Source organism: Hypomesus nipponensis, chromosome 25, assembly GCF_054491055.1.
Source record: "Hypomesus nipponensis isolate SF chromosome 25, ASM5449105v1, whole genome shotgun sequence".
In the NCBI taxonomy this organism is placed as follows: domain Eukaryota; kingdom Metazoa; phylum Chordata; class Actinopteri; order Osmeriformes; family Osmeridae; genus Hypomesus; species Hypomesus nipponensis.
This window is the reverse complement of record NC_140385.1, coordinates 6,470,623-6,496,506: the sequence shown is the minus strand read 5'-3', so window position 1 is coordinate 6,496,506 and position 25,884 is coordinate 6,470,623. Positions and strand designations below refer to the sequence as shown.

The window sequence follows — 25,884 nt, the reverse complement described above, 5'->3', positions numbered from 1 at the left end:
TGTGTAATATAATGTTACACAGTATATATAATAGATATTGACTGACGATAACCCATTGATATACTGCATACTATCACATTTTATGCTTTATTATTATCAAGTTTCTTTTGTGTTTGTCCTGGGCAACCTCATAAATTCCTGCCCTTGAGATCACATTTATGAAAGCTTTTACAGTCTCTGTAAAACTAACCAGTAAAACTAATTTCACAATAACTGTCAGCATAGCTACTTTGAAACAAACTTTAACTTTTCCAATTCAAAGCCCTTGCATTACATCACTTCACCTTGTTGGAAACTTTAAAGGACCTATAAAGAATCGGCCTGTTTTCTGAAAAGCTGGTTATCGGGCCAGCTGTGAGTGGGCTTTCTATGGCTTGAAGCTTATCTGCAGCCATCAATTAGATTGTTACCGTGGCCATTTTTCACACAGTGAATGCTAGCTCCAAGTTAGAGCCAGTGTCGCTACATGTAGTGCTGTGTCATGGCTCGAGGAAAATGAGAAAACCACAGGGCGTTCACACCCGTTTCTAACAAGTCCTATTCAGCACATTCAAGCTCATATGTCTACGAGTATCGGCTGTGAGTGTCGCTTCGGAATGAAACAAATGCGAGCATTGAAAGAGCGTAAACACACCCATTTGTCTTCTACATTTGGATCGGTTTTGACACAAAAGCTCTCCTCTGTCCAACCCAGATGGAGTCCAGCAGCGCGGCCAAGACGAAGAACGACAAGGCCTGGAGGACCGTGTCTGAGGAGATCAAGAAGACCTTCCGCACCTCCGTCCTCCAGCTTCAGGAGAAGGGCACCATGAAGAGTGCTCAGGCTAAGAAGTTCCTCTGTTCTGGTCAGTAGAATGGAGTCACTCAGCAGAGATTGTATCCTCATCGAGACACCGTTTTCCTTTTGCCGTTGTCTTTTGACATTGGTCGTGAGCTTTGAGCGTGTATTTTCCCATGAAACAGAGTGACTAAGCACGTTCTTATTCCTGGATATTTTGGATGACTTCTTACAGTACACACACACACGCACACATTCGTAATATGTTCTATATTGCTATTCAGATTGGATTGGAAGGGTATCCACTCAATGAACAGTAATTACAGGCCCAGATGTACAATGTACTTCCTTTAAAACAATCCTTCATCCATCCTTAATCTATCCTCATCCCAATTCCCAGTCGTGCTGTGTAAAGTAGGTCTGCCCTCAATTGCTCCAGATGAGTCTTTAATTAGACCATGTCACTCAATTAGGGATGATCCATTCCTCTCAGATCTCACTGGACACCAGATCTCGTTTGAGGATGAGGACAAGAGAAAGTTTATTCCTTTTTATTGATGCGCTTCTTACCCATTTTGGCTACGGTACTAAGACTTGCATCCAATATCGAGTGGCTGTGGGGTTTGGCGACAAGGGATCCTGCCGTTCCTCTTTGTAGTCCAGCTTTTGGAGCCCGTGAAAGGAGAAAACAGTGTTTTACCCTACTTTCTTTTACATATTTTTTTGTTGTTGTTGAGTTTTTTCCTTAATATGTTTGCCCGCTGTGATTTAAAAATGCAACCCACATTATGAATTCACACAAAGTCATTTAACTAATTGCCATGCAGATTTCTGTGTTTGATTTTGTTCAAAGGCTAGCCGGGCTTTTGTGCGAGGAAAATGCAGCCGGTATGCCAGTTAATTGAGTATACAGCATCAAAAGAAACGCTTTTCCTTACAGAAGCTCCATTTTTCCCTCCAGCAGCTTTCGTCTTTTATTCCTCTCTCCCTTATTTGCTCTGCCTCCTTGGTTTGCGGTGGCAGGCTGCAGAGTGAGCGATACTGTGTTGTGGAGATGCTGGCAGACTTTCAGCCACACTGCCTCATTGGGGGTTCTTTGATAAAGCTGCAATCCGGGATTATGTGATTGTATCAAGCATGTTTCTCCTTAAAAAAGGCTTAGGGGAAAACATGTCTAAACGCTGGCTAAAGATGGGCCTAAAGACTTTGGAAATCTCCCCAGCTTGATTCAAAGACTCTAAATGATGCCTTGTGAGTTTTGAGGACTAGTGCTGAAGCTTGATACAACATTAGAGCACGTTGGGTTTTGTGGCACTACTCTTTTTATTGAGGCAGTACGTTTCTTTCACGTCATAATTTGAATCATATTTCGGTGCTAGTGTCTTTTCAGTAGCACTTGTACCTCCCAAAACTCTCTCTATGAAGGTGGTTTTATAATAGTTTTCTTCCATATTCAAGTAACATTTTTCATTTTTTCCCATCTTTCAGCCTTAGAGGATGAACTGGACTTTGCCTTAGGCAAACAAACCCCTGCCTTCCTCAAGAAGTGCGTTTGCTACATCCGCAAGATCTCCAATTTCGACCGCCATGCCAAGCTGCCCGAAATGGCCCGCTACATGGACATAGTGGTCAGTGCAGACCGTGTCATGCGGAACCAGGAAGCCTACGAGCGCCTCTTAAAGGTACGGGACGAGTTTATACCCACCGTCGTCGCCGCCTCCAACCTGCGCGTCTATTCCTCGGTGACGCACTGCGACATGAAGCTGGGCTACTCCCAGGAAGTGGAGAGTCACTATGTGGAAGGCTTGTGTAAACAGTTTTACGAAGACATGGTTGACATCATCCAGGCCACGGTCCAGCAGAATTTCGACACGGAAACCGACCCGCTCTACGACGAGATCATCCAGCACCTGTCCCTGTGTAAGACGCTCTCCTCCTTCTACGAGTACAAGAGCGAGTCACTGGATTACATGCAGGAGTATCTGTTGCCATCCAAAGGAAGCAGGATGATGCCTCTAGTGGTGTACGGAGGTCCCTGCACGGGCAAGACCCTACTGCTTGCTGAGGTCGCCAAACAGGTGAGACAGAAATGGAAAGAGTGAAATGGGTCCTGCACTGTTGGGGGCAGAATAAGGATGCATTGTATGAGGAAGGGGGGGGGGGGTGGGGGGGGGGGTTTGCATTCGAGAATCCCAGTGTGCCTGAGTTGGTTTGAGCCTTTTTCACTTTGGGGACATGGGTGTGTGAGTGAGAAAAATACAGAAACACCGTGTATTTTGCCAAGTCACTGCGCACGCAAATAAGAAAACAAAGGGCTGTGCATGCTTTTAACATCCAAAACCATGTCGTCACCATCTCTGTGTTATCGGGCCATTTGTACATTGATGCTCATGACCTCAGGTGAATCTCTGCATGCATGTGGATGTTTTGTATGTGTATGAGTATGTGTACAGTACGTGTGTATGTCCATGTTCACTCATGGCCCCGCCCTCTAGCTACCATCTGGTTGCCCGGCTACATCAGGGTCATGTCGCAGGGTCCCAGTCTGTGCCCGCGGCTCTCCCCTGCCTCAATGACCTTTCAAATAGATGCCTCGAAATTGCCTTCTTGTAAGATTAAGTGATTTACTTTATGGGATATGGGCAGGGAGCCACGCTCGACTGAACCACACACATTTGGGATGAAAGCCAAACTAGCACACTTTCGTTCTGCGCTCCATCGTGTTGAGGATTTCTCCCCCCTCATTCACTTAAAAGGCAGTAGGAGAGAGTTACTGCGGAGAGTAGAGAGCCACAGAGGTGAATAATGCTGTGTATAGATTGAGGGCAGACCCACTGAAGGCATGAACGACTATAACACTATGTCATACTTCAGTCGAATTGATGGATTGAGAGCCGATTATAACCCTTAAAAATGATCTCAATATAATATGCCTCCCTCGCACACAGTTCATCATAAAATCATACATTGCATTCAGATTAAAAGCTCCAGATGTGTCCACGCTCCACAGATGTTTTTATTCTGGGGGCAGCAGTAAGTCCAATGTCCCTGTCTTCTCTTGGTCTCACCCTGTTCTTTGTGTGGCCAAAAGGGAACCTATATAGCTAACGGTAAACAGGATTGTTTTGGGGAAGGAAAGTAAGGGATACACTCTATTGTTCTGTTCCGATAACTCTGAGACCTGAGATCTCTCCCCAGACTACAACAATGCGCGTCATGCACACACACACACACACACACACACACAAACCTTCCTGGGCACACACATAGATTCCACCCCACACAATCTTTCTCTTCATCCTCGTCTTGCTATCTCTCTCTGTATCACACACTTACATACACACACACAAACAGGGAGTGCCTAACTGGGACATATCTCCAGGCAGCTCATGATCAGCGTCAAATAGTATTTTTATCGAACTTTATCAATGATTCATCCCTAAATTCCCCATCTGTTAACATAACCTTACCTATTTCTCTCTCTCTGTCTCTCTCTCTCCCTCCCTCCCTCTCTCTCTCTCTCTCTCTCTCTCTCTCTCTCTCTCTCTCTCTCTCTCTCTCTCTCTCTCTCTCTCCCTTGATTGGTAGGCCTACACATGGCTTCAGACGGAGCTGGGGCCTGAGACCGATCCCGTGGTCATTGTCCGTTTCATCGGCTCCTCCGACTTCTCCCTGGACCTCCGTACCCTCCTCCAGAGCATCTGTGAGCAGATCGCAATCAACTACCGCTGCCTCATCCACTTCCTGCCCAACAAGATCCAGGAGATGAGAGAGCTGCTGGTCAACCTCCTGGGAGAGTCCTCCTTCCACCGGCCCCTCGTCATCGTCCTGGACTCCCTGGAGCAGCTCTCCGAAGCGGACGAGGCCCGCAAGCTGTGGTGGCTCCCCGTCCACCTTCCCCGCACCGTCCGCGTCGTGGTGTCCACCCTGCCCAACAAGTACGGCATTCTGCAGAAGCTCCGGCACCTCATCCACGACGAGGGGCGCTACGTGGAGCTGGTCCAGAGGGACCGCAAGGCTTGCAGTCAGACCCTCAAGCAGCAGCTGCTGGGGGTCAAGAGGAAGGTGACGTCGGGTCAGCAAATCTACGTCAACGAAGCATTGGCCAAGTGCACCCTCCCTATGTTTGTCAACCTCATCTACCGTGAGGTGGTCCATTGGAGGTCCCATAAAGATGTGGACGATAAGTCACTGTGCTCCACGGTTCACGAGAGCATCGAACAGCTCTTCTACTCCGTGGAGAACAAGCTAGGGCAGAGGTTTGTGTTCAGAGCACTGGGCTACATCACCATGGCCAAGGCCGGATTGACTGAGGTCGAGTTGGAGGACATTTTGTCATTGGATAACAGTGTTCTAAGTGATATCATGGTGAGTTCAAACCTCAAGAACCCCCTGAGGATTTCATACGACCTGGTCGCGAGGCTCAAAGAGGAGCTGGAGGGGTATCTGATAGAGCGGCAGGTACGGAACGTGACCCTGATGGTGTGGGCCAACCGACATCTCCACCTCATTGCCCAGAAGCTGTACCTCAGCAATGAGGAGGACGTCCACCAGATGCACAGCCTCTTGGCAGAGTACTTCCTGGGGGCGTGGTCGGGAGGCAGGAAGAAGATCTTCCACTGCGACAACAACCACTTTGCGTCGCTCAACATCTCGCAGCATAAAAACCCCCACCATCAGCCGTCTCACGAGAAAGCATCCTCGGAGAAGTACTCTTACGACAGGCAGACTCCGGAGCAGCCCTGGGTATTCCAATGCAACCTTCTGGAACCTGACATCTTCTTTGTCAACCACAGGAAAATGACCGAGCTCCTCTACCACTTGACCCGGAGTGGCCGTACAGACGACCTCATGTTTGGCGTCATCATGAACTTCAGCTGGCTGTATACCATGATCAAGATTGGACAGTTTGAAAAGGCCTTGAATGACATTGACTTAGCCTACAGCTACTCCCAAGAGAAGGAACTGAAGTTCTTAGCATCCACACTGCGCAGCATCAAGGTGAAGGTGATGAAGAACCCGGCGTCGCTGTCTGCAGAGCTGCAGCAGAGGCTCCTCCCCGTGGTCACCTCCCTCCCCAAGCTCAGACACCTCCTCCTCGAGTGCGACAAAGACGGACCCAAGTACTGCTCCATAGTGCCGCTCCACTCCTCCATGGACGTCACCTACAGTCCAGAGAGGCTGCCTCTGTGCTCCAGTTACATGCAGATAGTGGAGATTCTGCCCACCTTGGCCCCTAACATTGTACTGGTGGCCTTGGAGGACGGATCCGTCAGCACCTGGGACGTGGAGAGCCGGCAGCTCCTCCGTCAGATCGACACGGCCAAGTCAGTCGTGCTCGGCATCCGACTGACCACGGATGAGAAGTACCTGGTGGTAGCCACGACCAAGAACACCCTGCTCATCTACGACAACCACAAGTCCTGCCTGCTCTCGGAGGTGGATATCAAGGGGTCCAAGCATGGCGGCATTACCGGAGGGGTCACCTTTATCAACGGCTTTACCCTGTCTAGTCACCACGCGCTAGCTTGGTTAGAGGCCAGTAAAGATGTCAATGTCATCGACCTGCTTTACGGTTGGCCTCTTTACCAGTTCCACTGCTGGTATGAGGTCACTTGCGTCCAATGCTCCCCAGATGGAATGTATGCTTTCTGTGGTCAGTACCTCAACACCACGTCCATCTTTCATCTTGGCAGTGGAGACAAGCTTGCCACCGTGACCTCGGAATTTTCCGGCGGTTTTGTCAAGTCCATTCTAGTCCTTGACACCCTTCACCAGATGGTGATGATCGACAACGAAGGGAGTTTGTCGGTGTGGAACACCAAAGAGATTACCGCTCCCCGCCTGATGGAGGACTACGACTGCAGAGGAGACGAGAGTGAGGTGGTGGGCATCGAGCTGTCTGAGGATCAGCGCTCCATCCTCATCTGCAAGGCCAGGAGCATTGAGGTCCTCGACACCAAGGTCTGGAAGATGGTGGAGAAGTTTAAGGCCAAGCGCACCGAACGTTTCGTGGCCGCCGTCCTCTCGAAAAACGGCCAAAGCATCGTCGCCTCCATGGAGAACACGTCGTCCATCTTTGTGTGGAGGAGGGATAGCGGGCAGTGCATGGCCAGCCTAATCGAGATCTCAGGGGCCATCGTCAAACTAATCAAGTCCACCCACCATAACATGCTTCTGTCTGTAGCCAGCAGTGGGGTCCTCTCAGTTTGGGACATTGACATCATCACTGCCATGTCCAATATTGACAAAACAGGCAAGAGGATTCAGACCTTACAACTCTCTGGAAGAGAAGACTATGTGTTTACTATGGATGGTTCCGAGTCAATCCACAAGTGGAATTTTAACACAGGTTTCATCGAGACGGTTTACAAGCACGAGGGCTTGGTGGAGAACTGTGTGCTAACCTCCTCCGGTGACCTCATGGTGACTTCAGATGACAAGAGCAGCCAGTACATCTGGCAAACTGCCACAGGAGAAAACATCTTCCGCATCAACGGACAGAAGATATCCCAGCTCCTCATTACCCACAATGATCAATTTGTTGTGTCCCTCTGCGAGCAGAATGCTTCCAGAGTCTGGAGGCTTGCCACAGGCCACAAGGTGTGCAATATTCTGGTGACCCTTCAGAATGCACTGATAACCACCGCCAACACCTTTCTAGTTGGAGCCACTAAAAACAAGCTTCTCGCTGTCAGCCTTTGGTCAGGCAGTGTGTCCAAAAAGTTTGTCTGCGACGACGGCATTACCATCGTCAACTTCAAACTCATTCCAGACTGTCCTGATTTTGTGGTCTTCATCACATCCACGGAGACCGTGTTCATCTGGAGCGTCGCGGATGAGTCTGTCTGTAGGCGTGTCCAACTGCCCACCAACTTCCTCAAGAACCTGGAGGACTTCCAGATCTCCCCCAATGGAAAACTCGGCATAGTCTCCAAGGGTGACGAGAACATCAACGTGTTAGACCTCCACAGTGGAAAGCTGCGGTTGGTCCACGCCGCAGGTATCATCTGGAGACAGAAGCTTTCCAGAGACGGTCGGTACCTGGTGTACATCTGCTTCCGGAACTGTGAGGAGGACGACGAGGCGGGCGTAGTGTCAAACCTGATTGTGATGCGTCTGGCGGACGGCAAGAGTATCGGCACATGCTCTCTTTACAAGACGCCGACCTTCCTCTGCCTCTCACAGCGGGCTTTAAACATCATCATCGGCTTTGAGGACGGAAGCATCGGCACTTACACCGTGGTGGACCGCGTGGACGCCGCCCTCAAGATCAAGATCGCCACCTCCAACAGCCGTCAGATCGTCAACAACGCTTCGCAGAAGGTGCGTCCCAAGTGCGGCAACCACGCCTTTAAGAGCATCGCCGACTGCGTGTGGAGGGAGTCGACGGAGGTGTTCTCCAGAGACAGCCCCATCAACGTCTCCGATTCGGGGGAAGCCGAGACCACGACACCTACGAAGAAAAGTGAACTGCTGCAGTAAGAGGATGGAGTCCTATGGGGTTTCTATGGGGTTGCAGTTGACTCATGTTTACAGCCACTTGATTCAGCTGCAGATGTCAGCCCTATGGGTAGTTTATGGGCCGACTCCTATAACGCTGCACTCAAGTCATGTAATACTACGACCTATGATATTACTTTTCTTTTTTTCATACAATGACTGTTAGAAAACGTATTTTTAAGTAACGACTTAACTTAAGGAGTTATTTTTATTATTTGGGAAAAAAAGATAATTTAACTGTTGATGAGATATATTAGTTTGCCATTATGTGTCCTTTTGCATTTGAAGAACAAGATTGATGTTCAAATGTCTCAGTTTAAACATTTCCAAAGCCATTCCAGTGAAATGACCACTCTTCCTTATACATGTATTTTATTTATTTACATTGTGCACACATTAAGCCATATTGTTGTTCTGAAGATGTGTATTTATGTTTATTTAGATACCATCGATTAGTACTGTACAAACTGGAAGAATTATATAGCTATGTGTACATATCTTGGCTGCTGCAATTTGTGCAACTCCTTAAAAATGTTATGTTGTGCTTAATGCAATCAAAGTGAGTGCCTGGATTTTAAAATGTTTTCTTTTTTTTTGCTAATTAATGCGATTTATGAAGATGCAGGGACTTTGTAAACATAGAACAGTTCGGGTGCTTGAAAATGTATACCTCGCCAAAGCAAAGTGCAGTAAAATCAATTGCAGATGCGCAATGTTAAGCAGCTGTTTTGTGATGGTTATCAATAGGGTACATTGCAAAGATTGTTTTTTTAAACAGCGACTTTTATGTCTTGTGGGTTTATGCAACAGCTGCTATAAGTTGCAAAAGAGCCTTTGCAGACTTGAAATTAAAGTTTTTAAGCACCAGAACTGTACATAGAACCATAATAGCGTATGTTAGAAATGTAAACAAAGATTGAAGGGTTACATTAATTAGGCTACTACTTGCAGGAGCTTTTGTTCAATGTTAAGATTGGTTTAAGATGTAAACTATCTTTATATAAAAATGTGTAGACATTTGTGCAACTCCTTGAAAAAAAGTTAAACGTTTAGTTATTTATTTGCTTACCTGCACCTACAACTTAGTATAGGGTCAGTTTGGAGAGCAACACTATTGAGCATACACTGTAGCATCTTATCCTACATCAGCGCCTTAAAACATCTAATCTTATTTTTGTGTGTTTGTTTTGGTGGCTTTGATGGATTAGATAGAGAGCAACGAGTACATAGTTGTACATTAAATATGATGATAGTGTGTGATAAAAAATTCATATTTTTGTGAGCACCTTAGGAATGTTTTTTTTAGAAAGTTCAGGGTGACGCAGAGGATAATTGTATGTCTGTCTTATCACATTTGGAGTTATATTAAAACAATGTATCATATTTAAGGATAATACCACTTATGTTACTATACTTTTTATCTTATTTTTTGTCCATAGACAGTTTTAAGGGCTATTATGTCTCATTGTGTGTTTAACCCCTTTCAGCAGCTGAGACATAGGCCCAAGGATGACTAAATATCTGTAGCAGTTTCAAGCTTTAAAACATTCATTGCCCCTAAGCAAAGTTTCTATATCTAGAATGATCATACAGTGTATTTGCCAAAGTTACGATCATAGTTTGATGTTTGTTCAGTGGACAAATGTTTCATTTGTTTTTAGGCTTGTGATCAAATAATTTTCAAATTGAGTGTTTAATTGTGCTTTTGTTTAAACATGGTATGACCATCTCTCTACTAAGAAGTTTAAGTGAGTTCACTTATGATATATTGGAATGCCAGTTTAAGAGTATATTTGAATGTGACCATATGGGAGCCAGTATACAGTATTATTGTATGTTATGTAACTTGAATGACTTTTAATTACTTACATGTTTGCAACACATAGTTGGCATACTGGTATTGAATGTTTCTACTGTATTCTTTGTAATTGTCATGACTGACTTACCTGTTTAGAGATTTATATTTTCATAAATGTTGTACTTACATTTTGTTACAGAGTTGTTTAACTGGAATTATTCTAACAGAAAAGAAAAAACTTATGTCTGAAGCAATATGAAATAGTGTGTATGCATTGTTTGTATGGAACATTTTAATGTAATAAAATGGTACACTTTTTGCCTCCACTGTAGACTTTTAAACATTTTGTTTTTGCACTCAATAAGACAGTGTAAATGGAAACATTACGACACTGACCTCACACTTCATTATTTTGGATGAAGCTGATTTTCCATACATTTTTCTCTCCCTCTTACTGTCAATATCTCATTAAAATACACTGCGGACACACACACAGAAACCCACACACAGATGTAACATGTTTTGATAGGTAAGTAATTGCTCTTCCTGCCTAGTGCTTGAATCCAGACAAGCGTGGTGAATATTTCCCAAACACTCGACCATGGTGCCATTATCATTAGGCCATTCACAAAGCACCTGGATTCTAAGACTCTGCCCTGCAGTCACAAACACACACACACACACAGAAAAGATAAAGGACCTGTGATTGGACAGTGGAGCTTGTTGCTTTGGGCTACTGTTTTAATTTCCCTGCGGTGCCTACTCCAGCCAGTGTGTGCTGTTTCCACAGCGACAGCAGTTCCAGAGTGGCAGCAAGGGGTTGGCCACGCCCTCCATTGAAATGATGGTGAGGTCATGTCTCTCTGTATTGCCGGTAAACCCTTGTGAAAACAAGACTTGGCTTTCGTTCCACCTGCAGCACACACAAGAGCTAGGTTCGCATAACAGTGTTTGATAAATACACAGTTTGTTAAACGGGAGGACTCGCTAAACCACTTGTGTGTGTGTGTGTGTGCGTTTGTGTCCGAGAGTATGTAACTCAAATTTACTCTGCCTGAAATAAACTGGTTGTTTGAGGACCATTCAGTATAGTGACAGTCCACTACAGTCTTTTTCCACTCCATTTTGCAACCTGCCCTCAGTACAGGTCAGACCATGTGTCAACCTCCTTCTCCAATTCTCTGTCAGTCCTTCTCTCTCTCTCTCTCTCTCTCTCTCTCTCTCTCACTCTCTCTCTCTCTTGCTAGTAATGAGACTAAACACATTCATCTTAATGTGGATCGAAGTTTTAATGCGAGTGGTGCCCTCACCAAGCTTTTCTACCTCGCTAAGGACAGGCAAAAAACACAATTCCCTTCCCACTTTCTCTTAGATACTGAGACTGAGTGGCAGTCTGGGGGCTCTGAACGTTGAGTGTTCACAACCAGCCTTTGTTTGAGTTTGTTAAAAGGCCTTGTCGGAGCATGGAATGTTTACAAAAGGCAACGCCAGCCGGATTCTAGGGGACACTGGAGACAATGTGTCGTTCTTAAACGCTGAGCCTCTCAAGGGAGCAGGCTGCATTCTGGCCCTACAAAGTGAGACATGTAACCTATTAGGCGGCGACAGGTGCAATCCCTGATATGAGATCAAGGATACATTGGTGGACAACAAGTGAGAAGCTCTGACATTTTTTGTCTTGAACCTGCCGCTTGGACTCATGCTGAACGTATATTTTCATCTCCACAGTTTTCAGTAGGTTGCTAACGCAACACTGACCCTGGCAATTGAAAGATAACCAGAATGAAACCTGGTCCAATTCTCCCTCTGAAGTGAAACAGGCTGAGAAAAAGGGAAAGAGATATCTGGTGCCTATTGAGTTGCCTCTCTATCGAGCTTCATCAGTAGTTGGTATATTGCTTTTATTCTAGGCAAGACATTGGAACTGGTTGTCTGTGATAGTTTAAGCACATAACTGGAGGTGGTGTGTTGTGGAAATGTGAAAACAGTACCTAGAGACATAGAGATTGTTTTTGCTTTTTTTAATTTTTTGTATAATAAATCACTCACTGTAGAAGAAATAAATGGATGCATCACATGCAGATTTTTGCTCCTGATAAAAGAAGCAAGAGAACACAGCCTATAAAAGTAGGATTGTTTGAAAAACAGATCAATATGAAGATATGATCATGGTCATGTACTATGGCCTAAGTGCTGATTACACAAAGACACGATTGCTTTCACCAACAAAGACTCCTGACAAAGTCAATTTGAACACCAAGGTTGGGTCGGGTGGAGGTGAGTTAACAGACTCGTCATGAAACAATCAAATAACGCACAGTCGCGACATCACTGTGGGAGTAGGTGACTAAGCATTCTACTGTGTCTTTCGAAAAATGTACGAGCATTCCATATTTGCTTACTCCGTCAGTCTCGTAGCTCTTCCTCGCATGATTTGACTGCACATGCACGACTACAGTTTTTTTGGGGGGGTCAGCGTAGGCCTACCCTGAACATAAACATACTCACACTTCTAATTCAAATTCATTCGAGGCTGGAAAAAAAAACTCCAATCGACTGCTTTTGAGGAGGTCTTGTTTATTTTGAGCAGGGAACAAGATCACAGATGTAACTGGGTCAGGGGAGTCAGACAGTGCAATGGGACTAAGAAATCCTGGCCCTCCCTTGGGGGCTCTGACCCTGGTCTGATTTTAGCCACAGAACTGACGCACAGTAGACTGTCCCCTGGGGATCGTTGGATCCGTTTTCTGCTCAATAGATTGTATTTATTTGTGTATATACATTTCTCCCTCTCTCTTTTTCCTCCTCCTCCTTTCTTTCTGGCACTCTGACAGTCTTTGTTTTCATTCACAGACGATCCTTAAAACATGGCACTGTGGGTAAAGAAGCAGAATACAAGGAGGAGAGGAGGTGAGAAGGAGGAGGCCGGCCATGTCTTTAAAGGTGCAGAAAGGGATGCTGGTTTTGCATCTCACGTGTCTACTTGTTGTCATATCTTGTGTCTGGGCCAAGATACCCAGCCTTAGACTGCTGAGTCTGAGTGGAAAAAACATCTCTGGTTTCACACTTTTCTGTTTAATGGTGTTTTATACGATTAAACACACACATACACACACACACATTGTCACATTTATGCATATGTTCACATAATGTTCAACAACACACTCTCTCACACACATAAACATGCACGTAAACCCACACACTCACCCAAACTGATGACTCCTAATGCCTTGTAATGCCTTTGGGTGCCTTGTAATTCCTTGGGTGTAACGCCTGGATGTAAGATGACTCGGGTAAAGTAAAATATATGTGCAAAACCTATCCAGGTATAGGGATATCATGTATCCTTATCAAAACAAAAGAACCGGTTCTGAGACAGTTGTATGGCTGTGCCAACCACAGTACTATATATGTCTTCTCTTTGGTATGACATTGGTATGTCATATGTGACAAAAATATAATTATGTTCTACAGTAGGCCAGACGAATAAAAACTAAAAAAGTGTAAAGGTATAAAGTACATTGTTATTCTTCTAGACTATAGTTTTTATTTATATATGTGAAGGTCATATAGCCTACACCTATTTAAAGTATTATCAAATCCACATAATCATTTTACTGAAAATCGGGAGTAAAGCAGTTAAACAGTGAGAGGTGTGTTCTGAAGTTCTTTGATCCCCAACTAAGGTCACATGATTAGTCATTAACGCCATGCAAACGGAGGGCAGCCCAGGCCCTGAAGCACATACTAGGCTAAACATCGGATATTCAAATAAACTAGGCAAACCCTGCCGGAGACATGGGACTCAGGAGTCACGGGGGACGTTCCCTTATCCACGACGCACAGCCAACTGAGGGAAACGAGCTACTCTACTCTACTTCAAGATGAAACAAGATGCCTCCTTCAGTTTTCGCGATGGTTTTAACTGTTTAATGAGATTTGTTCCGCGTCTGATCTGCGAAATAAATGACAGCTGAAGTTATCCAGGACTTTCTGATACCTACGGCGAACAGGTGCCACACCTTCGTTTAGCGCAACAGGTAGGTGAAAATCATCATTCTCCTTCTCCTCTCTGTTTCTTATTAAACCGGCATCTTTAACAAGGTGCCAAGGATTCGAAAATGGGAGTAGGTTAGGCAACAAAGAATAAGGCATTAAATACCAAGCTCTATGTTTACAACTAACAAACTTGACTAATAACAACAGCATTTGTCTTGCGAACAGGCGCGCCTTTCAGAATTAAACACGTTATTCAACTCGAACATCTACTTCAGCATAATGATGACGACTAAAGAATGGATAACTTAAAGCCACAAACTCTACCACCTTTCCTTACTTTGATATGTCTACGGAAGATAGGTTACTACTAAAAATGTAAGAAGTTAGCCTTCTTACTGGTATGGGGATTAAATAAAATATTAAGTTGACAATATGTAGGCCCATCTTAAGCATTTTATAGTGGAATGTAACAGGTATCAAATGCACAATAAACACCTTTCCAACTGTAGCCTACGTCATTGCCTTTCGGGTGTAAACACAGAGGTAGACTTGTGGCATATGGCTACCCGAACAAGCATTAACGTTACCACTACTCACCACACCAACAGTTGGCAAATGGACAGTTCTTTTTTCTGCAGTTAATGAAGTTAATAAGTGAATGGTATTGACGGCTAGGTTTATTCCCTACCTTTCAGGGGTGCCCGGCCTTGAGCGCTGCGGTGTTTGTTCTTCTAACGTATCTTCAAACTTGGACTAGTTAGTCAACTGTTGCTCATTTCATACTTAGCCTACACAATTTGGTATATTTTGGCATAGGTTGTTTTGTGTATATTATGTAGGCCTAACCTTAGACAGGTAAGGTTTCAGTCAGTCTGATGGAGGGGCTATTCAAATTGCCCTGAACTCTTCTGTTGTTGAAACGTGAAGACACTTTGAGATGTGATGTCATTGGCTGTGTGCTGTAGCTTGTCAACCCAGGGTCAATAAATACTTTGCCCTGACAGATAATTTGTCCCAAAGAAGTATTTTGTGCAGGTTAAAGGAACTGTTGATCACATTGTGTGGGCAAACATACACTGGGTATGAGTAGAGTTTTTTTTAAATGTACTACCTACCAGCCTCAGGCTATTTGAATGGTGTTTGGGGAATATACACACTTCGACACAGAGAATATCCCCATTGAGATGATATTTTACTTGAGCTTTTTGCATTCTCTGTCAGTACCAAAGGGTAGACTATTTGTTGTAACACAGTGATAAACAGAGCAAATTGACATGCGCTGTCAGTTCCTGTTTTCAATGTTGTGGAAGTTCAATATTTAAGTCTCTCTGTTGTGCACATGATGTCTAATGAGAGGATTATTGTATCTCATGGGACCAAATTCTGTGTACTTTAGTCGTCATGACTAGTTGCCATGGTGAAAGGCACCAAGGCAACTCCTTCCGGCCTCACCTAGCTTATTCAAATCAACTTTGTATTGCAGTGTCATTGTATGCACATTGCTGACATCCTATCAAAGCAATCTGTTCAAGTCACTGTCATTGATATTGAGTTAAAACTTGAGCGCTCATTCTTAAGGCCACAGAAATGTATATTGGGCAACATAATAAAAATATCCACAAAGTATTAACCAAGTACAGTCTTCTTATTGGAAAACGTTATCAAGATTGGATAAATAAATAATTTAAAAATATTTCCTGGAATTGCTACTACATCTGATAACATAGTATTCTTATCTGGTTTACAGTGAAGGTTAATGGAGAAGCAGAAAGAAGGTTGATTGAAAACCACAGTGAGGGTCTTAAAACTACTGTAACTACTCCTCTGTTTATAAGATGTGTCCTAGAGGTCTTGTCAAGGAGGTTCTGTTAAACTATTTTATATAATACAGACTTGTATTATATTACGTAGAAATGTAACAGGGAGAAATAGATAGAGGATTAAAAGATGGTGCACATGGATAAATACACAAAAATAGATAGGAATGACAGAGGAAAGAGGGAGGTTAGACCAGTTTTCCCACTCCTCCCAATCACCACACCCTTCCAAGCCACCTATATGAACCTGATCTCCCCTCTCACTGTCTCTTTGTACTCACACACACACACACACACACACAAACCAGCTGTCAAAAAAGAATGTTGTCAGTACCTTACCATACCTTACATAAGCTGACCTTTCTTTTGATCTAAAGGACTAGAGAAGACACAAGGATGTAACAGTGAGATTGTTCACACTTTCTCTCTTTGTTAAACATGGGAGTCCCATCTCCAGTTAAGATGGCTTAGAACTAGCTTTGGCATTAGAGAAATGAATCTTAAAATTGAAGTTTCTCAGTTTAGGTCCAGTGCAGTTTGATGATATTTCGGTTCAATTGTCTGTAATCGACAAGGGTTGTATGTGAGAAAAAAAATCATGTATACGATTGTTGTGTTGTATTGTGTAAAGAAATATGAACAGAAACAATAACAGCAACATTTAAGGGCCTCTGGTCTTGTTTTATACAGTTTGTCATGTACCTGTATCTGATGCTTGTTTAGTGTGGTTTTGTGTTTGGACCATCAACACTAACCTGCAGTGTTACATATGCTGACCGAATATCAGCGAGTGATGACAACTATAACAGAAAAACTTTATCGCTGACATTGCGGTTACAATACAGCCATTTTCAATATACAGTAGATGGCATCTGTGTCTTAACTTGCATTGCCAACACATTTTTTTGTTAAGAGATTCTCAAGCCGAGCCAAATAGATTTTTCTATCTGAGAAGGCACACCCTCATTTTTCATCTTTAGATTAACCAGATAATACACTTTTTCAAATGGACATTCAGTGGAAACAACCTTCACTTTTGAGTCCTTTATTCTTAGATAATTTTTTTTTTTTTAAACTCAACTACACTTTTTGTCCGAATGGATCTGATTAGGATTGCAATGTGTTTTCCCCTACTTCAGATGCTTAGGGAACAATGTGCAGCATCCAACTTTCTTATTGCAATGCACTCTCTTTTTTGGGAGAAACATTTCCATTTGCGCCTTCAGGGACTGAAAGTGACCAGGACCTGGTCCTGGAAGGGGGTTTCCTCCATTTTCTACAATCTTGTTTCCATCTCTTTTTCATGAGAAACAGTTGCAACATAATGGAATCGGGTTGGGACACGACATAGTGCTATTACCCTGCTGTGACCATTGACCCCATACTGGAATCAATGGTAGTTGTCTGACACGCAGATTGAATTCTCAACCCTGTTTTGTGATTTGAGATTCTCTCGTCGAGGCAGATGATTGGTCATTTGGATGCTCGGATGCACATCAGAATCTAATATTGTTGGTTTCTGGGGAGCCTATGTGGTAGGATATTTCAGTTCTGTGAAATTACTCTATTGACAAAATTGCTTTTTATCTTGACCGACAGGTTACTTAGAATTCACTTAATCATCCACTTTCTTTTTTTTAGTACCTTCATTAGGAAATCAACCTGATGACCTTGTTGAGAACAGCCAAAGCTGTCATCCAATAATTGCTTCCAGCCTTCTTGTAGCCCAACTAACAACTTGAATCTTGAAACAACGCTACTTAGGTTTCCTCGAAACACTTACTTCAGAATGTCATTGAGAGTGGTCTGTCTGTCCTATGCTAATGCTGTTTAGCTAGCGGAGCGTTGGTCTAATTGCAATTTTTTTTCCCCCGAATCCCTCGTGCTCAGTGAAGCATCGTATCCCCAAGGCTAGTGTGGCTACTGCTAACATTCTGTCGTTACTCCCAGGAGCAGACATGAACACAACAGACCCCCCCATAGCGTCACAGCGTGACCCTGTGTTGTTCCAACTGACCCAAGGTAGAATAACGTGACTTGCGGCGCTCTCCTACAACACTGGAGACACATTGTCAGAGCTCACTCAACGAAAACAGTAGTTTTGATTTGCAAAACGTCTCCAGGCCTGAACCAGTTTCCAATGAGAACCTGCTTACTTTCCGACACATTTTTTGTCAACCATTTGCAGGGTGTGGGTGATTGTCAAGCCGTTGGACCGTGTTCTTGGCTAGTGTGGCATACAGACATATGGTTTTAGCATGCTCTGATTAATGTAGTTTTGGTTCATGTTAGCAAGAACAATGACCCAACCGTGGACTGCACTTAGCATCGAGATGCAAAGAGACCCCTGAATTGGTACTTGTCTCTTCTCAATGTGACGAATAGTATTATTTTAAAAAATATTTTTTTTTTTTCGTGATATCATTTTGGCAATACGTTTTGACATAATTCACATTCAAGTGCAGAATGTTTTTCAATTGGGTATTAGTGAAATAATTCCCATGAGAGTAAAGAAATAGTCTCTCAAAATACACTCACACCTCTCCTCTATCTATGCCTTTCTCCTGCTACTGTCTCTCTCTTTCTCTCTCTCTTACACACACACACACACAAACACATATTAAAGTGTTCCAGTGCTTTTGATCCTAGCAACTGATGTGTTTTGTGGAATGTTTGTTCCAGCCCCGCTTGACTTTGCACTGTGGTCTAGCTGTGTGAAGATGGTATTTTTAATAACAACATAGGCCTCTGGCTTTGGAGTCTATAGACTATTGATAGGGAAACACACAGCAGCCCTCCAGCATCACAGAGAGTTCATCTCAACAACAGCATGAAGACTCAAAATAAAGTCGCTATTGTGTAGATATCGCCACTGTAAAATTATATATCTTGTCCCATGGTTGAATGTCATCGGTACACCCATTATCAATTCAGTGTGAAGTTGTGTTCAAGAATTTCTGAACTGTGTTTATCATCTCAGCTGTACCAAATTAAAGTTACGACTGAAATTCTATCAGTGACATCAACAGACACCAACGGCAAAAGTGGAAAGTTCAGATGGTAGGAAAGTTTGGCTTGTCCTGAATGGTCTGTACTTTTTTTTCTCTGTCCGCGTTTGCAGTTTGGAAGTCTCAGGGTCGTCTTACAGTGGGGACCTGCGTTGTGTTTGTTGCTTGTGATTGTGCATTTTCCCTCCGTCACTGTGTGAACACCAGAGTCAGGGAGAAAGAGACCGTGTCCTTGCCCTCTCCCACCTCGCTTTTCCTCCCCAGCAGACGAGCCCATTTGAGACCGGACGATTAATTATTTACCCAGGCAAAGACATGCCAAAGCCTGGGGAAACACACAGGCAGGAGAGAAAAGGTCACCCTCATTCACACACACACACACACACACATTCACACGCACACTCGCACACACCCAAGCATCCAAACAAGCATGCAGAAACAGACATGTTGATATACTCCACACCTCATGCATTAATAGATCCCCCAGTACACAAACACATATACACACACTCATTGTGATGAATAAATAAAGATTTATCGGTGCTCCAGACAAGCTCTGGATCATCCTTAGAACATCACATTCAGGCGTCGCCATGGAGACAGAGGCCAACCCTGAGCAGACCAATGGGTTTAGAACAGAAAGGTCACTCATATGTCACAGGTGTCGAGCTATTTGGATCAATAACAGAAAAAGACTGGTGTGTGCGTGTGTACATGTGCAATTAAGCATTTGTCGAGGAGACAGGTTTGAAGGGAGCGTTTTCATCATGGGGACAAGGGGTCTAATATCCACTAAAGTAAAATGCCATCCAGTCGGAGAAGTGCCCAGCTTGTTTCAGATTGAGGTGGCCAACTACTGTGTCAGACAAATCTCCGGATGTTTCCGTTGTGAATAACGGCCGCTCTCTCTCTCTCTCTCTCTCTCTCTCTCTCTCTCTCTCTCTCTCTCTCTCTCTGACTTCTCACAGCGCCAAAACACAGCTGGCCAAATGGGGTGCCAATGCTGTCGGATGATAAAAAGGTAAGGATAGTGTGTATGTTATGCAGTGCGTGTGTGTGTGTGCCAATGTGTGTGTCGGCCTTTGTGTCTATGTCTGAGGCTTTTTGCCAGATAACTCTCAGCCTGGCTTAACCTTACTCAAACAATATAGCACATACTAAAACCTTGAGTTTTCAAGGCCTGCATTTCCAATATCAGCATGTGCACCCATTGTACATTTCCAGCAGTCTCTTATCTATCTGCGGCCTATTGAATTAGGCTGCAGTTTGTCCTGAATGTCAGACTATAGTCTTCCAGCTCCCATAACGATTTCCTGTACTCTGGTTCATGTTGATAGGAAGAGGTACATTATAAGTGTCTGACCCCACAATGCCCTAACATTGGCTTTCTGTATAAACAATGGGTCAATATGCCAATACTCATCACCTCTTGTCAGTGTGGGTCTTTAAAGACTGCTGTCTCCTTGCTTTTATCCACCCTGTCTCTTTTGTAAGTACTCTCTATCTCTCTATCTCTGTTGTATGCACATGCCTAAACACACACACAAGCAAACACTCACATAAATGCGTACTATTTCTTTCTCTGTTCCTATCTCTTGCTCAGACACACACTGACCTACAGAATTACACACACCAATTTCCCTCCCACATACCGCCCTGTAATTGTTCACATTTCCACATTTTTTCTTCACATTTCTCAGCTTAGCTGTCTCTGGTCCCTGGAGATTACAGGAGATTTGGCAGTGTGAACCTTCTAGGTCACTGGGTCACCGCCTGGCAGGAAGTTACACCTTTTAGAATCTAGTGATCACACCTCCAGCTCAGGTCTTACACTACTTGTGAAACCTGACATGAGATTGATTTAAAGCCATATTTTTGCTCTCTGAATCTCCAACGTTAAAAAAACCCAATAATGAATGAATGTACAACGGAATGAACCGGAATCCGTTATTGAGCCAACTGCTGAAAGTTTTTTTTACTCTTACTGATTGTAAAAAGTATGAATGCAATGTTTGTTTACTGATTTCCCATGAGCTGTTCCTAAAACTCCAGTGTCTCATTTCTGTGTGGTGCCTGTGGTGTGCCAACTATGTCAACCTATCTGCCCCATCCAAGCCTGATACCATCCTCCCTCACTCCTAGTTCCACTAGTACCTACTAGTCTCTAGTGTCTTCCTACAGTGAAAATACAATTTATGAAATTATCAAATAATCCATCATAGCATTTCCAAATCACTCTTACCGTAAGAACACAGTGATACACAGTGGTCATTTGGTTTTATTTTTATGTTTTATTTTTTTGGGAAACACCACAGGGTGTATGTAGGGTTTTTTGTTGAGCAATTCCAATCTTTATTTTTACCCTAGTAAGCTTTTTGTCCCAGCATTTCCAACAACACCTCCCTCCATAAAAGATTGTTCTCTTTGGTAAACAGCTTGTGTCTAGCACTCTTAAAAATAAACCTGAAATACTACCTTTGCAGACACAGCGGTGGGGCTGAGTTCCAGGTAGGGACAAATAGAAAACATTCATTTTCCAAACTCAGGTAGGAGGTGGGTGAAGGAGAGGAAGAGAGACAGAGAGGGGAGCAATGATTGAAGGAAGGAAAGCAAGCACAAATATAGGAAGAAGGCAGGGGGAGAGAGAGAGAGAGAGAGAGAGAGAGAACGAGAGAGAACGAGAGTAGGAAACAGTATAGGTGTAAGGGAAGAGGGGCGAAAGGCATGGTTGAGAAAAGAGGGGGATAGGTCAAACAGGGCTCCAGGAGGGAGAGACCTTGAGAGGTGTGAAATGAGACTAGAACAGAGGACAGAGCACGACAGGGAGAAGGAGGGAAGAGTGTAAACCGCACAAGGTGTTTGCAGCGGGACACTGTCTGACAGTGTGTTATACCGTCCATAAATAAAGGGTGGCCCTGCTGACAACCCAGGTGTGTGTGTGTGTACAATTTCTCATTTGTCTCTCTCTCTCTCTCTCTCTCTCTCTCTCTCTCTTTCCCCCTCCCTCCCTCCCTCTCCCCCTCCCCTCTCCCTCTCCGTCTATGTCTCTCTCTCTCTATGTCTCTCTCTCTCTCCCCCTCCCTCCCCCTCCACCTCTCCCTCTCCGTCTATGTCTCTCTTTTTCTCTCTTTCTCTCTCTCTTTTTCTCTCTTTCTCTCTCTCTCTCTCTCTCTCTCTCTCTCTCTCTCTCTCTCTCTCTCTCTCTCTCTCTCTCTCTCTCTCTCTCTCTCTCTACATCAGATACTTTGGAAAAAGACTCAGTTTGTTCACCTTTCGAATCATCACCCCCCCCCCCCAACCAAAAGCCAACACAAACAGGAAAAGCTGTCCAAAGAGAGTGTTCTGCACATGCAGCACCAGGTGCACCAGACACCCGGGCTGAGCATGTCATCGTGTTGACACTGCTCAGTTGGAGCTATTGATAGCAGAGTCTTCGATTTCCTGGGGAAATACATCACCCCCAGAGTCTGTGTTCTAAGTACCTCAATAGTCTGCGGTTTTCTCTCAGAAGCCCACAAGGAAAAACAAAGAAAGTCGAGTGTGGCTCAATCACTGTTATTTCTGCAAGTGCCGAAGGATAGAAAAATAACACTTGGAAATCCTAATGTCATATAAACTGTCAAAAAATATCAATGTGTTGCCCCGTATAAAAATAAGAAGTTACATATGTATTCGGAAATAAGTAGGTAAACATCAATTTCTGCAATTCCCATAGGGTTTGAATAAAGTATCTATTGATCATCTATGTATCTCAGCAATATTACAATTACAATTCAATACGTGAACAAAAATTTATTTTCTCTGTGTCATCAGCTACATCTATGATCCCTCTGATCCGGTGGACGTACAGAAGTCGGACCCAGCGGGCAGCACGCTGTACCAGTCTCACCCGCTCCCCGGCGATGTGGCCCCACGCAGCGCCCACAACCCTGCCAAGAAGGGCTTCCACAACCTGGGCTACATCACCAGCAACGCCAAGCACAATGACGGCACCCTCAAACTGGAGGCCGACAACAACCACATCAACAGGCTGCGCGCCGTGGAGCCCAGCCCCCAGAACGTGCAGGGGTGGCAGGGTAAGGCTCGGTCAGGAGAGGGGGGACCCTACATCATCCAGCCCCAGGGTCCTGGTGACAGATGGGGGGTCCCACCGGGAGTCACCCCCAGCCAGGTGCCAGTGTACCCCAACATCCACTCCTTGGAGCGCCAGAGGGAGTCGGTGTACGAGAACGTGGACACACTCGACGGGAGGGGAGGGGGGAGGGCAAGGCGCGCCTCGGAGCACTCGCTGGCGGAGGGGGGGTACGGCGGGGAGAGCTCCTCGGTGGACGAGGGGGTGGGGGGGACGCCGGACTACCCGTGCGACACGGGCGACGAGGAGGAGAGCGTGCTCTCCGGAGACGTGCACACCAGCACCACCAGCCTGTCGTCGGCCGACGCCAAGGACGAGAGGCGCCCGAGGGCGTCCACGCCAGAGAGGAGCTTGGCCGGGACGAAGAGCGAGGACGAGGGGGAGGGAGGGGAGGAGGACGCGCAGAGCGTGACTGACTCCATGGTGGCGGAGGCGCTGGCGGCGTTGGATTCGGCCACCGCCGGGGAGGACTGTGATTGACACATTCCAAAGAGTTCTGGAGTGTCCCCGTGAATTGATGGTAGAAACGTCGGTCGCGGTGACGCGCTTGTCGCAGTCCACGAACAGACTTTCGTGAATGATTTCCCAAATATGATTTTAGGAACCGTGTGTGAGAGGCCTCCACCCAACTGAAATGGAACATAACGTGTTCTCACCATGATTTTGAATCCCGTTGATCTTTAATGAGCTATAGGAAAGAACTAGTTTACAAAAAGAATAGTTTTTTAACTGAAGTCACCAATATTTTTCTTATAAGGTCACATGACACATCCTGTACCTGATTGGCTGAGGGGAAGACATGAACCAGTGCCACAGCATGTGTGCAACATCAGTGTAAACTCCCAGAAGGGAGGGAAGATACTTCTGGTTTGTACTCTGAATCTCACAAATAAGTGAAATGCAGAATCCTAATCCACATGACTGAATTATTGTGTCCTGCACTCCACTTCCACCACAGAAGGCTCTATCTACAATATCCGTTTCTATATTATTTTCTGTGTTAGCTCGACTCAACTCAGTGGCTATGGCTGCAGTATGTGCCAGAGCTTGGAATCTTCAGGGACGCTCGCTCCATGGTACAAACAAACTAATGAGGTCATGTTGAGCTTCTTTTTTTTTTATTGTATCAACACTCTCACCTTTTTTTGTAATTTGATCTGTGTTCTGGTGTTATTTATATCTGAACTGGTTGACCAGGATTGTGCTGGGTGAACAGTTGTTATCTGTACTGGCCCCGAACTTGCTGGCATGGAGGAGTCAAGGAAACACTGGCCATTTAGAAGGACAGAACCTTGAGGGAGGGGGGGGGGGCATGCAAATGTTAGTGTTGTTGGTCAAACCAATGACGTAGATCTAGTTTGCTTCCTCGTTCAGGAAGAATCCAGTTATCCATCGTGAAGCTTGCTGGACATTCTGAGGATAGACAATGCATGAAACATGAGTACTAAGTCATGACTAAATGAGTATACTACCATTACTGATACCGTAACAGGTATAACTACAAACCTGATATACTGGATCACCTGAGCATGAACCGAGTGTACAGCTACATTTGCGTCGGCCTGTTTTAATGAAGGACTTGATAGAAGGGGTGCTTATCACTGTGACAAGGCTGAGCCCTCACCTGAGACCACCTGAGTTCTGAGAGCGACTTTGCCTTGAGCACGATGAACTTTTTGTTCAGATGAAGAACACCTGAGTTATTTTGAGACTCGCACATCATTTTCTACCTGGGCCAGACTAGCTTTATCCCCAACCTAACCTGAGACTTTGTCAGATTTGTGGTTTACAAGACTGTGACTTGGTCTTGAAACTGTACTGTGACTGTTCTTTTGAAGTCATTGTTTGTTTTGCCAAAATCATTTATATTGTCATTTGTTTGTAACATTCACAAAAGCATTTAGACATTTAATTTGCGATAATAATGTACTGCCAAGTAGCCTTATGATGATTCTGAATCAATGCACATACCATGTCAGGGGCACACTGAAGAAATATATCAGCCAATTATATTTGCTTTCCAGTTTCTAATACATAAACTATTGTATTTTCCTTCTGAGGCACTCATCACTCTTTCTTTTTCTTTCACTCTGTTTTCCATGTTCTCCAGGATGTGCATACAACCGCTAAAACAAAGCATGTGACTGTATATTTGTTATGTGTGTGTGTGTGTACTTTCCCACAAGTGCTCTCAGGTACTCCCAGAATCTCCAGAGTGTGTGTTCTGGGAGCAGATGCTGAATCCTAGCTGTGACAGCACACTGACAGTCTTTACCACTAGAGGGTCCGTAGGGAAGACTGCTTCACAACCTCTTCTACACACACACACACACATACACACATAAACTCTCACACACACACACACAAATACACACAAATACACACATAGACTCCCTCACACACACACACACAAATACACACATAAACTCCCTCTCACACACACATACACATACACACATAAACTCACACACCAGGGCACTACTCAGACCCTAACACTTGCAAATACTTCTCACACATACACACCCCAGGCTTCATTCAGAACACACTACACACACGCACGCAAGAGCTGCAGACTGTCTAACTTTGGCTGGAACCACATGATGTCCATTAGGCTGTCTGTCACTTTGTCTCCTCACTGGGGGAGCGTGGGCCCTGATGATACTTTTTAAGAGGAGACCGAACCCCCCCCCCCCCCCCGTCTTGTGACCGTCCGTTATCGCTCTGTCTCTCTGTCACTCCTCTTCTTGCATGTCTTCCTCTCCCCCAGTTGGTCGTCCATCTTGGCTGCTAATCTGCATGCACCCTCCACTCGGTCGCTGTTTTCCCTTTGTTTGAAAGGAAGTTATTCC

The 25,884-nt window shown here is 44.6% G+C and overlaps 2 protein-coding genes and 1 long non-coding RNA gene across 3 annotated transcripts in view; 2 read left to right on the top strand and 1 right to left on the bottom strand.

Annotated features, from left to right (window-relative positions):
- Positions 1-8,324, top strand: part of nwd2 (NACHT and WD repeat domain containing 2) — a 29,017-nt gene extending 20,693 nt beyond the window's left edge. The window contains exons 6-8 of the mRNA XM_084691695.1: positions 695-845; positions 2,267-2,856; positions 4,367-8,324. Coding sequence (XP_084547821.1) covers positions 695-845; positions 2,267-2,856; positions 4,367-8,263 — 4,638 coding nt within the window. The 3' untranslated portion in view covers positions 8,264-8,324. The remainder of the gene's footprint in view (positions 1-694; positions 846-2,266; positions 2,857-4,366) is intronic.
- A 4,315-nt stretch (positions 8,325-12,639) lies between these two features.
- Positions 12,640-14,986, bottom strand: LOC146222102 (uncharacterized). The gene is made up of 3 exons (XR_014746757.1): positions 14,767-14,986; positions 13,287-13,352; positions 12,640-13,115 (listed from the first exon to the last, which is right to left on the bottom strand). It is a non-coding gene; the product is annotated as an uncharacterized LOC146222102 (long non-coding RNA).
- On the top strand, positions 13,807-23,947 carry LOC146222101 (uncharacterized). Its single transcript, XM_084691712.1, has 3 exons — positions 13,807-14,119; positions 19,872-19,924; positions 22,717-23,947. The coding sequence occupies exons 2-3, from the start codon at positions 19,893-19,895 to the stop codon at positions 23,513-23,515; spliced, it is 831 nt and encodes a 276-aa protein (XP_084547838.1). The 5' UTR covers positions 13,807-14,119; positions 19,872-19,892; the 3' UTR covers positions 23,516-23,947.
- The last annotated feature ends 1,937 nt before the right edge of the window (positions 23,948-25,884 follow it).